This window comes from Acartia tonsa, chromosome 7 (genome assembly GCF_053477335.1).
Source record: "Acartia tonsa isolate MP-2025a chromosome 7, ASM5347733v1, whole genome shotgun sequence".
Classification (NCBI taxonomy): domain Eukaryota; kingdom Metazoa; phylum Arthropoda; class Copepoda; order Calanoida; family Acartiidae; genus Acartia; species Acartia tonsa.
In genome coordinates this window covers 23,124,744-23,142,219 of record NC_137266.1, presented here as the reverse complement: position 1 = coordinate 23,142,219, position 17,476 = coordinate 23,124,744, and the positions used below count along the sequence as shown (strand labels likewise).

Sequence of the window (17,476 nt, the reverse complement as noted above, 5' to 3'; positions counted from 1 at the left end):
ATTTTGCCCACTTTGAAACTTTATAAAACTTTATATTTTAAACTTCTAGTCGGAAAATTATTTTACAATAAAGTAAAATAATAGAACTATTCTATATAGATATTCCTATTAGCAGCAAAGATACTCTATAACTCTTATACAGTAGTTTGTCTATTTTTTGTGACAAAAAGTATAAAAAGAGGTTTATATTTTTAATACAGTACCAGAAAAAAAGAATACTTTTTAAATGGAAAAAATCAACAATTGAAGGAGGGGACATTGTATAGTAATTTATAACCGATCTCAAGTAGTTTGCTTAAAAAATTGGAAACCTTTTCTATTTATTGATTGATTGCAACAAACCTTCAGCCTCCAATAGTATTAATCTAAAAAAGAGGTACTTTGTTAATCCTAATTTGTGGTCAATTTCAATTCATTATACGTTGTCTTATCCCTAAAGAAAATTGAAAGTTAAATAGCAACTAAATGTATTTTTTATACATTTCTAATTCAGTTATTCTATGTTTTTATTAAATGAAAGAATGTAGAATGTAATTTCAAAGAATGTGGTTTACATATGTAAAGAATTTAGAATGGAGAAATCAATGAAGACAGACATATTTATTTTACCATTTTAAATAAGCGGAGCTTCTCTATACTCTATAGTTGTTGATGTATGGCTTCAAAACTATAATAGCAGGTATAGAGGAGGGGTAATTGGACTGTAAATTATACTGTTTTACAAACACCTTCATTTTATTCATAAACATTTGAGGACCTTTTATAAGATCTTGATTAGAAAGTACAAACTAGCAGTGCCCAAATTTCTCTAGAAGTGATGATATGGGACGTTGATAATTTATCGTTCATTGTCATATTCCTTAAGATCCCTGAGTCTTTTGAAAATATAAGTATTTAACAAACAGGACGTCAAGTTTAGCTTATAGATGAGATTCATTACTATAATTTTTACGCTTCTAAATCTTAAACCTTTATAAGTTAAAATATTTTATAAGCTAAAATATTTATTATCTTAAATTTTTTTGCTATGAATGAAAAGGAAAATTTTCTCTCATTGTTTTTAATTCTTTTCATGAAATTAATTAAATTCTTATTTAATTAATTTTTAGAGAACATTTCTGCGTCTTATAATAAACTTCGAATTAAAAGTCTGATTTTTATGTCTTTTAAAAAAAGAGATTATAGTTTTTACCAATAAGACGGCCACAGTAAAAGTGTCTGACTATGAAAAAATTAACAATTAACCAATGAGAAGCCAGTATTCACAATGGTAAAATATATAGCGGCCTCTCATTGGTTAGTTGTTAATTTTTTCTGACGTCATAGTCAGACACTTTTACTGTTTTCAATAAGACATATACTTTTTTTCTTCTTTATCGTCTTTTTAATGCCCTAAGGCCATCTAAAAAAGTTTAGAAATAATTCCTAATTGTTCTATGTAGTGATTGGATGTATATCTACCTTAGAAGTAGAATGCATTTGTGTGTTTCTTTATAAAAATTTTGCGTATCTTGCTCATTTTTTTAACGGATTTTAAATTTATATTGCTTAAAGTATCTAGATGTCTCTGTCTCTTTATTATTCTCGTATTTCATCAATTTTTCGATAAAATGTGCATTAAAATGATAAAATCTGAATGTTAGATCAACTCCGTATACCTACAGGGGCCAAGAAACAACTACAGGTATTATATTTAGAATAGTTGCGCTGATGTTTTATTGTCCTAAGAAGTACAAACTTTCTGGCCATAATAAAAATCAAATACAAAAAAAACTTAAATTTTGATTTTTACAGATAAAATATAGTCAGACATATCCTTTTTAAAAAATGGTTGTAAGGATTTTTTTGTTTTCTGGTAACCATTTAAGTTCACCCTTTTGGGATAGCTTCCCATAGGCCCTGGGTTGGTTTTAAGCTATCTGCTGTAGACTACTATTCTGCATCCAAAATAAATGGACATACATAAATAGTAGTAGAAAAAACATTCAGCCTTTTATACAGACAGACAGGATAACAGATCAAAAAGCATTAAATAGGCAGAAAAATGAGTACATATTGGAAGAGAAAGTACAAATAGACCTAGAGTTTCTTTGATCTTTTTGAACTAAAACTACATGTTTCTTTTTTTTAGAATTCAGCTTTTTGTCCAGATTCAACAACTTTGAAATTACAGAGGTAAATTTTGTTCTTGAAATGTAAAAAAATTTTGTTTTAAAAGTTGAAGATAGAATTTTTATTTTTAGCCCCTTTCTTTTAGTAAAATATTTACCTAACCTAAACCTTATTAATATTATGGCTATAACATATAACGTTAGCAATTCATTGTAGGTTAAATTAAATCTTTTTTTGTCAACTTTATAATGAAAACTCATATTTCATTATAAAAAGAAGTAACAAGAAATTATTCCTTCTGTGGATTATTGGTGAAAAAGTTTGAACTCTGCTAGTTTTTAATGTACAACTTAATCATAAGAAGAAGTATATAAAAGTTTGGTGGCCAGTATATATTACAGTCCGATGTCCCCTTCCTCCCTTCATCCATTTGCCTTGTGATATACATTAATTAATGTTTTATTCTACAATTATCATACTAGAAATTAAACTATACTTTGAGAAAAAAACAAGGTTGAATTATAAAATATCAAACGTTTTAAAAAGCTAACATCATTCATCAATTTCTTTAAAGTTATCAAAAATAACACAATTAAAGTATATTTTTTCTATAATAAAAAAAATCCATTGTTTTAGGGAAAAAATAATCCATTAATCTTTTCTCTTTTCTTGCAATGCAATGGAGGAAAAAGCTGAAAATAATTAAATACCATTCCCAACATTTTTGGTAAAATATTAAATATAAACTAGATGAATTATCTCCATAAGTTGTGCAGCTATTTGCTTTTAAAATATATTTTTAATATAACTAGACTGCAGTTCTAACATCCAGGGTATTTGTAATTGAGGGGGGAAGGAGAAGGAAGGTAGCAAAACAGCCTAAAACCATTCCATTCCTAAGTCTTAGATTTATAAAAAAAAAATATCCTGATTTCAATCTTATTAACTAGTGACTATGTCAGAGATATAGAGTAGCTTTGTTAATAAAAAATATAATATTTTATTTAATTATTAAATATACAAAATTTCGTTTTAATGTAGAAAATTTAATTATATTCATAGAAAAAAATATTTTATATAAAACGCAATATCTTTATCAATTTATTAAAATAATTATGCTGGCCTTTAAAAATAATATTAAAAACACTTACAAGAAAATCATTCAGAAATTTTGGTTAAAATATTCCATTCCATAATTCATTTTCAAAATTGAATCAGAAATATTTAAAGTTAAATTTAATTTTCCTAAAAAGATTCTATTTCTTAAAGTTAAGAAATATTATGTTTAAGAATACTGAAAAATCATCATTTCATCATATAAAAATAATTTCTCACGAATATCAAAATAAAAACCATAAAATCAATACCATTTTTCTTAGCTGGGCCTAACAAAACTGGTTTTAATTTTATAATTTTTCATTTTAATATCTGCGGAAAGTTGTCTATGACACGATGCGATAAATAACTATTGTTGTATTTTAGAATCTTGAGGACGAAGATGCTTTTATGTATGTGTATGATGATTATATCAACATGTATGAGAAGGAGTCAGATTATATTGTAAGTATCTATCCATAATTTATGTAACTATCTATCTAATTATCTATTCTTGTATCTATCTATGATATCAAAAGGTATGAGAAAGAGTCAGATTATATTGAAGTATTTATCTATGATTTATCTATCTACTTATTTATCTATCCATCTATCTATTCATCTATTTCCCTATCTATATTTTTATTTATCTAACTACCCATTTACCTTTTATTTGTTAATTATCCATCTATTGTTCAGCTCAAATTATTTTCTTATATCCATTGGTCTATAACCCTGTCTATCTAGAACCAACTTGACCAAGAGGTGCAGCCCACCCTGAGTCGAGAGGACCTGAATTTAACAGTAGAAGCCGGCCAGCCAGGTAATATCAATAGGACGAACACACCGACATGTGTTAATTATAAATCATGCTTTACTACTATAAACAAAAAAGGAAAGTAAGAAAACATTAGGCTTTTGAGGAATAGTCCCTTTCGTAACATCGCCCCATAAGGGGCGATTCGTCGTATTTTTAAAATGGCTTTTTATAGGTTATTTTAGGTTAGGTTAGGTTATATTTGGTTTGGTGGTTGCCCCACAGGGTTAGGTAATTAGCCCCGCAGGGTTAGAGCCCCCTGCATAGGCTAGAAATAGGAGAAAAGCAACTGTGAAAAATACGAAGAATCGCCCCATAAGGTGCGATGTTACGAAAGGGACTATACCCGGCTTTTGAATTTGATATTTTTTAAAACAAGACAGTCATTCTATCCTTTGTTGAATGTACTCAGTAATAACCTGTTTAGGAGGTAGTCCACAAGCCCTCCTCATCACAAAAGTTGGAGATTTCTCTAGAAGTTTTGGAACATACATTGGAGATCTCAAGGTAAGAAATATTCCAGAAGTTTTTCTAAAAGTATTGGAACAAATATTGGAGATCTTAAGGTAAAGAATATTCTAGATGTTATAGAACATACATTGGAGATATCTAGGTAAAGAAGTTATGGAGCATGTATTAGTATTCTCAATTTAAAGAACATTCTAGAAGCCATGAAACAAATATATTAGAGTTCAAAGGTAAATGTTTCTTTAGAAATTTTAGAACATATATTGGAAATCTCAAGATAAAAATATTCTAGAAGTTTTTATGGAAGTATTGAAACATATATTTGAGATCTCAAGGTAAATATTTCCCTAGAAGTTATGAAACAAAATTGGAGATCTCAAAGTAGAATCTGTTCTAGAATTCTAGATCTCTAGGTAAAGATTACTCCAAAAGTTATGGAATGTATTTACATGGAAGATTTTAAATGATTTTCTGGCAGTTAAGAAACATTCTAGAATGTGAAGAACATATACATATAAGAGATTTTTAAGTAAAGAAATATAAGTTGATGTTTAGAATCCAAATATTTTTTCTCTAAACACTTTCCAGAAGATGTTATGCCCGGTTACCTGTAACTGTTTTCTAAATCTTACTGGACCCACACTCATCCCTTTTCTGTAAAAATAATGTGTGTCAAGTACAACAAATATACATTCAAGTGTATATTAAGATACAAAGTAAATATGAAGAGATAAAAATACAGTACAGGAACATAAACAACAACAACAACAAAGAAAAAAGTGAAGGTGGAGGCAGAAAAATGCACTTTTTTATTATGTTCCCCATTACTAAATATGAAAAGTTTAAATTTGAAGGTAGTTGCTGTAGAGCACAGTAGAGCAGTAGATAAACCTTGAAATTCAAGCTAATTCAAGTGTAGATCACTTAGGATTAATAAAATAAAAATTAAAATTTTGAAATTACAAAAAAAATCTGTAAATTTATTACAAAAAAACTACTAAATCTAAAACATTAAACATGACTAAAAATACAATAAGTCTTTTGATTTGACAATTTTATGAAATAACTTTAATACACTATAAAAATCTATTGAAAATAGAATACTTTTATTACATTTCTACATAACTGGATGTCTATTTTAACTTCTAGTAAAAAACTATTCCCAAAAATTGTTTCTACTAGTTTGTCTGTCTGCAAAGCTATACACAAACTGTGTTTCTTGCTGCTATTAGAGATAGAGAACTAAATATTATTTACATATAATATAGTAATTTTAACCCAATCATTCTTTGCTTTTATGATCATTAATTGATTAGGCATCAATGTAATTATCATGTGAATAACCACAACTCTAATTATTACTGAATAAAAGTACCTGCAACGTCCCAAATGAGATGTGCATGAGTGGTAGAATATTATAAAAATGCAAAGGAAACAACTTTCATCCACAAAATGAGAAAAGATTAAACTATTTTATGAAATGATTTTAATAAACTAAAAAAAGAAAAAAAAACAATTAAACCTAATTTAAACATTGCCCTAATTCTTCACAACTTTCACAAAGCTTTCATAAAAAATTAGATAAGTTAGGCAATGCAATTCTAGAAATGTAAAAAAAACTCTCTAAACAAATTTATTAGAACAAGAAAAAGATAATTTTGATAATTATAAACAATTGAAATCACCAATCATTTTACTTTCGGACTTGATACAAAGTTGTATTTTATTTTTATTTTTTAATGACTAGGTATTCCTCTGATACAAGGAAACATGTGGAGGTTCACTTTTCTCCAAGTGAATACCTTTAGGATTAAACCAATATGCCAAAATATCACAAATATAAAAAAAATAATAAAGATAAAATTTTTTAAAAAATAGACAATACTATAGTAAAGTATCTCAATTTGATGAAAAAAACAAAAACAATTTAAACATTAGGTCTGGTCTGAGAAGATTTTAATTTGAATTCTTTCTTGGACAAAGTAGTAAAATAATTTCAATTATAATATTTTTGTGTGACTAATATTGTAAAGTAAAGATTACCCACCGCAAACCTAAGGTTGGAAATGCAAAACAAGTTAAATGGATCGGAAGTTTTCTCTGCATAAAACTGTTTAAAGAAATGCAAAAAACACATCCTCAAATATACACACACACACTCACTCTTGCTTTTATTCAAATAAAAATACAAACAAGATTATGTAAAATATTCAAGCATGTAAAAGATACTAAAGTTATTTATAAAGGAAACCATTAAATCAAAAGATTTCTTTAATGGAAATTATATCTTTTTATAAGAACAATAAAAGACAAATCCCCTTCCTTACATCTTTGGGTACCTCCTCCCCCCCAAAAATTTTTTTGGGATGCATAATCACATGGTACCTCTACCTAGGGGATAATTTTTTTTTTTTTTTTGGGGGGGTTGGGGTTAGAAACTCTTTTTCCACCCTCCCCTTCCTCTAGATTTCTTTGCTCTTGGACATATACATCCTCGTTTATGTCTCAGTCTCAAACATAATATGGCATCACACAGAATTATGTCAAATTGTCAATATGGAAAAAAAGCTGAGGTTGGTTTTGTGTGCTATGTATCTTTTAGCATATTATATAACCACACTTTTCATATTACAGCTAAGAAGATTAACAATAATGACAACATCTCCAAGTAGGAAAGCACAGAAATATAAATTAAAACTATTCAAATATTTTGATTTATCATAGATTTGGACTTACAAATTTAGTTTTAAAGTTTTATCTTCATAAAATTTTGTTTTTTATCTAAAGCCAAGCCATATTTATCTCCACAGCAGTATTCAAGAGAAGACAGTATATTGGACACCATTATTGTTTCCATATTTCTGTTTCTTATGTTTTCATGGACAGACAAACAGACAGACGGACATGAAATATAGAGTTGATTCTGAAAATGATGCTATTACAACATGTAGGATTATGTCATTGGAAAATATGTCATGGATTTTTTACCATCAACAATTATGAATATTGTGTACATATTATGAAATGTTTAGTTGGAAAGCTACTCCATAGTTCAATTTTCTGTCCATTGTTTATTATGTTTGTCAGTCTGTAGACAGTATGGTGATTTTTTTAGTAAAGATACTCCTTAACAAAGAGCATCAAGTACAAAATTTTCTTGAACCTTCAGTCTGTTGGTGATGCTACTAAAGAAATTTATGTATTATTAATATTTGTTTTTAGGCTAATTTCCTAAGGTATTGAAAACAAGATTTAATATATTTTATAATGAATAACCTAATTAATAAAATTAACAAAAAAACTATGTTTAAAGAGAAATTTGATATTATCCTAATTACAAATATTTAATATAAATACCAAGAAAAGTTAATCAATATTTATGAAACAAAACCTATAATTTTAAATAATAATACATAGTGTGTACATATTAATTTTCATCATCAAACTTAAATCATTATTTTCTAAAACATTATCATAATTTCTCAGCTATTATATTAGAAAGATAACTGATATGATATGGAAATATTCCCATAACAAATAAAAATCAACTCTTTACCTGACTTTGTCCCTTTGCCTGCTCCTCCTTTTTTTATGCTTAGGTCATTATTGTTTAATTGTAATATTTTATAGCACACTTTTATTATTAAGTTTTTACAGTGTACCATGTCCATCAGATATCCATAAAATGTAAATAATTTGATTCACCTTATTGTTTATTTTACTTTACCGTTGGTTTCTCTCAAAGATCCTAGCGTGCACAGAACTAGGGTTGGGCCGGATATCCGGTCTGGTTGGTTATCAGGCCGGATATCCGGTCATTTTCAATATCCGGCCGGATACCGGATATTAAAACTATCCGGTTACATGATATCCGGCTGATTTTTGACGCCGGATATCCGGTTATCTGGCCAGATATCCGGTCATTTGCCGGATATCGAACGTTGGTCAGATATACGGCCGGAACCGGATATCCGGGTTTAGAAATCAGCCGGATATCCGGTACTCGGTATCCGGCCAAAAAAGTATCCGGACCAACCCTACACAGAACACCAGTTAAAGTTCTCGTGTTCTACCTCAGAATCAATTAGGTTTTATAGGGTATAGATTAGACCATCAGGGTATCCAAAAAAAAACTACCGCTTCACTTATTTCAATTAAAATAAAGGAGAAGATCTGTGCTCACTAGGCTATTTGGGGAAAGCACCACATCATCTAAATATTGTGTATTTAGACTCACGCGCACAACACCCGGGGTCATGTATACATAGTGGACAAGAACCATCTCTTTATCAGAAAGTTCAGCTATGATGGAGGCGGTACTTTGGATGCTTACTTCTGGGTAAAGTTTATTTTTTTCAATATTTTTAAAAGCAAGGCTTTTTTTGTAATTTGAGTAGGCCTGTATGTTCGTAACGGTTATATCTTATTGTACCAGAAAGTTCGTCCTTTAAAACATGCTGTATTTTATCTTTTTAAATTTTTTTTCTTATCTTATTCATTTCTTAGTGTTGGGAATAATGATTCCTTGCGCAACTATGTACAATGGTATAAGCGACGTATTTCTATGCTAAAAATGTAAGAATGTTGATGACAGTATCCTGTTCTTTTTTTACCAATACATGTCTATTTATCTACGTGTATGTCTTATTATTTATCTATCTATTTGTCAAATTAATAATCTACCTATCTACGTTGGTTATTATTTTTCTAATTAAAAGTCTCTATATGTGTCTAACTATATATAATCATTACCCTGTCCCGTTTTAGAAAAATTTTGTTAAAATTTTTGCCCCCAGCCATAATATGGTTGATTTATGCAAAATAATGACCCATGCAAAATATTTTTTCTGTAATGCAAAAATTGCGATGGTACAAGCACTGCAAAATTTTTAAAATTTGCAAAAAGACCTGTTTTTAAAGCTCTTGTACCATCTCAATTTTAAAGATTTTTAAAAAATTTCAATTCTAGTGTGTCAAAATAAACCTGAAATTTACCAAAAAAAATGGGGGCAGTCTCAATTCTAACATATGAAGGACAAAGGTGTAGCAAGTAATCTTTCAAAGTAAAAATTGCCAGATTTCATACACAAATAATAGGGTTAGGCCGGATTGGATGGATACAGATATCCGGCTGATCTATAATTCTGGATATCAAGTATTTAGGTTTATATTGACACACTAGAATTGAAATTTCATAAAAATCTTTAAAATTGAGATGAAACAAAAGCTTTAAAAACGGTCTTTTTGCAGATTTTAAAAAGTTTGTACCATCTCAATTTTAAAGATTTTTACGAAATTTCAATTCTAGTGTGTCAATATAACCCTAAATACTTGATATCCAGAATTATGAATCAGCCGGATATCTATATCTATCGATTCCAGCCCAACCCCATGATTTATGTATGAAATCTGGCAATTTTTACTTTGGAAAATTACTTGCTACACCTTCTTCCATTATATGTTAGAATTGAGACTGCCCCCATTTTTTTTTGGTAAATTCCAGGTTTATATAGACACACTAGAATTGAAATTTTGTAAAAATCTTTAAAATTGAGATGGTACAAGAGCTTTAAAAACAGGTCTTTTTTGCAAATTTTAAAAACTTTGCAGTGCTTGTACCATCGCAATTTTTGCATTACAGAACAAATATTTTGCACGGGTCAATAGTTTGCATAAATCAACTATATTATGGCTGGGGGCAAAAATTTTAACAAAATTTTTCAAATCCGGGACAGGCTAATAATCATATGTCTATCTATCTACCGATCTTTCTAGGTTGGGTCAGACCACCAGCCCTCCCCGCGAGGCCAGGTTGTCCCATATCCCCCACATGACGGCTTTGACAGGTATAATTTACAGGATTTCTCACTATAATAATAAGTTTACGAAATTTATAGATGTAATGAAAAACAATGCCCTTTTGTTGCTTTGGTCGATTTTTGATCAAATTTTTTGCTTTTTCTAATCAGCAATTTGAGCCAATATAACATCTTTAGTTATTCTATAAAACTCATTTTAGCCCTTAAGGTAATTTTTAACCCTATGGATAATCCTAAATTAAAAAAGAACAGACCTAAACAATATAATGATCTCAATTACATTTTACCAAAACAGAAACTAACCGAGAAAAAAATATTTTGTTCTTTTTTTCTAAGTAGAGCATTAGCAAATGATTCCTTAGGGACGCTTTTGTCATTCATTCTTTTACTTTAATATTGCGTAATTTCTTTTTAAAAATATTTTTCTTAAGTATTGAATCACGTCATTACAATCAACAAAACTTTTATTTTTCTTCAAAAATCTTCGGATTAATTTATTATCAACTACCAAGTAATTCATTTACGTGAGCACATTAAACGGAATCTACATGTGGACTACGAATAAAGAAGGCAATGAAACTTTAATTTAGATTTTGAAGTTTTTGAATTTACAATAATCTAACAATTTACTTAAAAATACAAAAGATAAAATAGTACTGTTCATATCAAAATTTACCCTCTTGTTTAACTATCCTTTAACATAAAAAATACTTATCATTCCATTACAACAACAAACAAATTGTTGAAATAAGCCAAAAAATAACCTTCTATTTTATATTATTTATGTAAATGAACTTTTTCATCCAATAAAATGGATAAAAATAAATGAAGACGTACTAAATTCAAATGATAAATAATTTTCACCTGAAGAGCTTTATTTTTATTCTTTAAGTATTTTATTTTTAAGAACAAAGATGACAGCACATTTCTATCTTCGAAAATAGCCAGAAATCTTGAATTGGATTTAGAATTAAAGTTTTTGTATAGACTTTAAATGGGCATTTGTGTTCCAAATTTTTGTGGACATCTATTTTTCATAGTATACTATGTCTATGTAGACAGTTAAGTCTAGGGGCGTAATTTCAGAATTATAGAGCAGAATCACAACTAACAAACAAAAAATGTATCATTAGAATTTTCAATCAAAAGAAATTTTTATTTTTATCGCGATGAATATCAATTGTCAAAAGAAAAAACAATGATTAATGTTAAATCCTGCAGCATTTTATTATCAAACGGTTTGTTAAGTTCTAAGTGTTATAAATATAAATTACAAATGTTTTCTGGTTAAATGTTACAATTTTATTTGTTAGTCGTCGGTGAAGCGTGATTTTATTTACTTGGGAAAACTCCTCCTTCAAATGAGCAAGGTCATTTTTGTCTGTCCTTCGGTCGGTAATTCTTATGTAAAAAAAACAAATGATGATTTACTCTGTTAATATTTTATCTAATTTTTTTATTTTTAGAATAACTGGTGAACCTATGCCCATACCCGCAATGAAAGGAGTCAATGTTCTGCTACCCCTACCACCACGAAGGTCTACGGTAAGAATACATTTACTACACTAGATGGACAATCAGAAACAGTCATCAAACAGTCCAACACAAAAGGAATTACTAGCACACGAAAATTTCGGCGCATGAAATTTGATCCAAAAGTACTAGAGATTAATTTTTTGACGGTATAGCAAAGTTGTCTAATTGTCTAAAACTAGGTATAACAAATTCGGAAAAATTGCTACTTCTGCCCAAATAAGTAATACTTATTACTTATTACCGAACCTAGTAATAGTGTCTAACTTTTAATCTTTGTGACGTAACAAAAATCGAAGGATGAGAGGGGAGGTTGGAAAGGAAACCCCTAAAAAAGAGATGGATTTTTGTTACGTCACAAAGATAAAAAGTTAGACACTATTACTAGGTTCCTTATTACCCATTAATCTATTTCTAAACCGGCACTAGTCTCAGTCAAATATCTTTTTGCTTTTCAATTACAAAAACTACTGCTGTTTTTATCTGTAATTATTTTGTGTGAAAAACAGTTGGGCAAAATGTTTGTAAACTGTGGCATTAAGAAGTGAGCAAAGCTGTAAATACTGAAATAGATACTACTCTACCATTCAAAGTGTCTATTGTCGATCGGATTGTAACGACTACACATAGTTTTTTTCCCCCGTGTTTTCACTGACTTTACCAATAGACTCTGGAGGCCTTGTCGTTCATTTTAAAAGTAAAGTATTGTTAGGAGTACAATATAAAGGGATCTTTCTTGAAAGTTTCGCCCAACCTTCATAAAATAGGTAAAAACTATCTAAGTACCGAAAAGACCTTTTAAAAACATGAATAATATCCTATATTATAAAGCAGTAAGTTTTTTTCTCCTGTAACTAAGATATCAAAAGTTTTGGTGCAGATTAAAAATGATATGGTTTTAACCTAGTTTCTTGACCTACACTAATCTTCCGGAAGGGTTGGGGCGAATAATCTTGTATATAATAAATAATCAACTTAGCACATAAGTTTTCAATTAAAATATTTAAGTTTTCTATAATTGGTCCAAATATGTCTTGTTTTAATAAAGCCTCTATTAAAAAATCTATGTTAACACTTTATTTATAATGTTTACAACCTTTTTAAAAATGTTTTTAGTATAACAGTGTTTTTGACCCAAATTCAGCTGCTATAGCAATATATTTAAGATTCTTAGAACCCAGCAGTATAGTGAGACTAATGATCTTAATTACAGTTCTCAATTAGCAGAACTACAGTAGTTTAGTGGGAGAAAATAGAGACCTACTTATTTTACATTTTTGCACAATTTATTTTTGTACATTTATTTGTTCAATAGATGGATTTTGTTTGATATTTTAACTAGTGGCTTTGCCCATAGCCTTAAGTTGATCATTCAAAAAAAAATTTGTTAGTGTAAATTCTTTTTCCCGTATATAACTTTAATCGTAGACTTTTACGAGATCATACTAACTATTCCTAATATGCATTTTAACCCCCCAAAAATTGGGGTTACTATCCAAGAAAATATATTTCCTACAACTATTCCGTCAGTAAAACAAGCATAACTTTCAATGAATAACATAATTTCTAATTCAGGGGATGCCGTTGGATGTTACAGAAATAAAATGGTTGACAATTTGGTGTGATAGGTAACATTATTATTTTCAGGAATATAATTTAAAAGAGCGTAAAGTGCCGCCAAAAAATAACGTCATACAATAAAATGACCAATAATAGGCCAGTATACATTCTAATTGACCAATTTATGCTGGCCTTTTATTCATTTTTTTGGCGGCAATTTACGCTGTCTCGTAAAATTTGGCGTAGCTGTGTTTAGTGCCAGATGTCACAGCTTTAGGCCTACCTATTCTATTGACGTTATAGTAGAGGGAAAGAGAAAGGGAGGGGGTAAGAAACCCCTTAGAAAAGAGATGGAATATAGTGTTTTTTCCTGACGTCAATAGAATAGGCAGGCCAAAACCAGTGACACCTATCCACATTTTGCTAGAGCATTATAGACAGCTACAAACTTAGTTGTTCTAGAGGTCTGCTTTTGCAGATGAACATAAACTACTAAATCTATAAAAGAAAATTAATCTCTAATATCAAGTCTTGTTAACCCTTAATAGTCAGGCTATGGGGGATGGGGAGATGATGACACTGATTTAGAAGAAATATTATAAAACATATAGAATATTGCTGTATTTTGTATAAACTTTTAAAATTTCCAAAATTACATAAGCCCTAATAATATCTGTGCAAAAGTCTGAAAGAAAGATAGAGAAGTAAATTTTACAGAAAAAAATTGTAAAAAATAGCCAAAAAGACAAATAATCTTTCTTAAAAAATGCTAAAACATATTAGTTTTTTGGCTTAATATAAGGACTTATAATATTTGTTTCATAAAGCCTTTTTTATTTATCTGTTTCTTTTAATGAACACTCAATATGAAGAATTTTCTTTAGAATGAGTGCAGTTTTGTGTTAAGGAAAAAAGTTTAAAAGATTTTTTTGGATAAAATTTATGATTTTATGTAACTTTTTTACTCTTTTGATTTTTATCCTGTCACATAAGAATTAAAATGTTTTGTTTGCTTGTTGAGATCTTGCTTAATCTTGAACCGATCGAGTTCTCCATTTTTGGAAGATTCACGAGGATTAGAGGATTATTTTTAGGCTATTGAATTTCAAATCTAATTCATCCTGGGTATTTAATGGATAATATAAGAAACTATAAATTGATGTTCGTACCCAATGATCTTAAACAAAATTACCCCTTCTCAAATCAAAAGTACACAAAGTTTTTTGTTCAACGATTAAGAAAATATGTTCATAAAACTGTGGGTACTAGTGTAATTAACGGTCTAATGTCCCCTCCCTCCCTGTTAATATCAAATCACTATATATCCGTTATAAAAGATTCACTTCTTTTGGATGTTGCCATGCTTATTTTTTCAAACATTTGATGATGCTATCACACAATGTACCCTCTTGAGCTCTGTTAATCCCCCCCCCCCCTTCCTCTCCCTCATTATTTCGAAATAAATTGAAAATAAGAAGGGTTTAGTTAATCATTTGTATTTGCAGGGTTAGGGGACCGCAGGAATAGGTCCAGCCGGGGTATAAGTGCCCACTGCAAGGGTCAGGAAAAAAACACCTACTTATTTTCAATTTATTTTTAAAAAATGGGGGAGTAAGTGATCAACCAGCCATTTATAAGCCAATCCTATTGGTTTGAAAATTTTTATTTAGGTTTACTGTAAATTTCGCGCACATATTCCTGCCCAACGACCCCAAGGTTCCGAGACGATATCATATTCATACATTTCAAAATCTTTATGCAGCCAGTCAAATAAGGTAATCTAACTATCTATCTAACTATCTATCTATCTATACTTTAATTTTTTATCTATCTATCTCCCTGTCAGTATATCTATCCATCTATTTATCCTTTCATCTATCTTTTTTGCTATGTTAAATTAAGGGCATCTTTCCTCTATTAAATTACATTAAACAATGTATCTACCTACATTTCTACAACTTAGTCTTTTTATCAATCTATTTATATCTATCTGTGTACTAAATATATTTTTATCTATCTATATCCCTAGCAAGCAATCTATCTTCTATCTTTCTTTCTCTATGTCTTTATGTGTGTCTATCTATATTTTATCTATCTGATCATACATCTGTGATACATTTCTATCTATCTAACTTTCTATTAAACAATTTATCTAAGTATCTATCTTTCTGACGGTCTGTCTATCTTTCTTTTCAGTCAATCATCTTTGATTTTACTATATAATTTCTATCTATCTATCCATCTATCAAAATATCTATCCATCCCTTATTTATATCTTTATAAAAATCAATACGAACAAATAATTAGCAAGTTGCTGCGCTTCTAAAATGATTACAATATTGTATAGTTATATAATCCTTTCTCTTTCATATATCGTTAGTTTCTTAAGCTTACAAATTTTTCAACAAATTTCATCAGAATTTCAGATATGTAACAAAGTATAAAGAAAAGTATTATATAAGTTTTTAATAGAGCAAATACTCTATTAATTAAAAATTGTAAACACCTGCCAAAGTAGTAGGATGTCTGTGTGTCTGTCTATATGAAATTTAGCGGATCTTTGTTCTCTTTTATCATCAGAATAGTTAATTATGGTATCGTATTATAGACAGCCCCCTATGGCCAACAAAAGTAAAATTAATCTTACAATTTTTCATTTTACTATGTGCCATCCATAATACGATACGATGCATGATTTTTTCAGTATGGCCCAGAACAGGCTCTTATTCAGCGGTTATGAATTGGATCTGAAGCCATACTGGATAATAATTTCTAGACATTCTATGAGACTTGTATGTTTCTAGACAAAAGGCAGTAATTTTATTTTCCTGTCAAAAGGGCATTAGTTTTCTTAATCTTATTCCAATCTTATACTGATACATAAACGTCCAAGATAAAGGGGTGTTTACCCCCTCAAACTTTGAAACCCCTCATTTTACCCCATAAGAATTTTTTTTTTAAATACACAAGATTACCCTCCTAAAACCTTAGAAACCCCTTATTATACCATCAAAATAAAAAGATTAGGCGTCATGTCGTGATACAAAAGTTTTCTTTAGGTGATATATCTTTGTCTGAACAAGAAAGCTTTTTTTTTGGATTAACCTATTTTTACATAATTTATATTAAGACTCTCATATGCAATAGACATTTACAGGGTCAAGCAAAACATAGCAAAGCATATTTATATTAGTTTTCATTTATGACAGCTGAAATTTTTTGTGAATATTCCTATTATATATGTGCTTCTACTCTATACATTATTTTGTCCGTCTGTTGTCGGTAATACTTAAAAGACAAAAAAATTATTATTGGGGAAATGTGATTTTCTCAACTGCTATTTTAGATAGACAGCCGAATTTTAAGTCAAAAGAATAAGACAAAAACCTTATTATTTCAGTTGAAAAAGTCATCAGTTTTCATAAAAAATTATTCTTGTTCAATGAGGTTGTCATATATATAAAGAATGTCTGTGTCTCTTTGTTAAAATTTATCCTTATATTATTATGGCTAAAACAAGTAAAATTTAATTTAACAAGGATGACAACATCCATAAAGGCGAAGCACTGAAACGGTAGGACAAACGGACATTAAAATTTGTATAGTGTCAAAACTGAATGATCAGAATATAAATGTATAAGAGTCTAACCAAAATTGTAAGTAAATTTGTTGAAAAACTGCTGGATACAGGATAATGTTTATGGACATACTTACATTTTTAGGACTTGATTATAGAGTTGCTTTGCTTATAACATTATACTTTGTAGTCCCAGGAATTATTATACCAAAAATCAGATCAATCGGATGATTAGATCACATGAAAATTTGTTGTTAAAAAGTAAAAAATCGACATGTTTAAAATGGACGTACGGACATTCTGGTTAGATTTTAGAGTTGCTACGCCTTCTAAATCGCACCGCACTACTAAAGGAATCACCATACAAAGGTTGAATTCGATAGGACAATTCTAACATGCCTAAAAACGCCTTGTGGGGTTGATATGTCCAAAGTAGGGTGTCTGTGTGTCTTTAATAAACAACATTTTTCAATTTTTAAGATTTTTACATTAGTT

General features: G+C 29.3%; 1 protein-coding gene across 1 annotated transcript in view; it reads left to right on the top strand.

The window, feature by feature from the left end:
- LOC145324462 (uncharacterized) overlaps nt 1-17,476 on the top strand; it is a 64,201-nt gene that overhangs the window by 8,474 nt on the left and 38,251 nt on the right. Inside the window, exons 3-12 of the mRNA XM_080167048.1 lie at nt 1,644-1,684; nt 2,132-2,175; nt 3,595-3,672; nt 3,955-4,030; nt 4,452-4,531; nt 8,724-8,831; nt 10,268-10,338; nt 11,778-11,856; nt 13,420-13,472; nt 15,075-15,179. Of these exons, the coding sequence (XP_080023174.1) occupies nt 1,644-1,684; nt 2,132-2,175; nt 3,595-3,672; nt 3,955-4,030; nt 4,452-4,531; nt 8,724-8,831; nt 10,268-10,338; nt 11,778-11,856; nt 13,420-13,472; nt 15,075-15,179 (735 nt within the window). The remainder of the gene's footprint in view (nt 1-1,643; nt 1,685-2,131; nt 2,176-3,594; nt 3,673-3,954; nt 4,031-4,451; nt 4,532-8,723; nt 8,832-10,267; nt 10,339-11,777; nt 11,857-13,419; nt 13,473-15,074; nt 15,180-17,476) is intronic.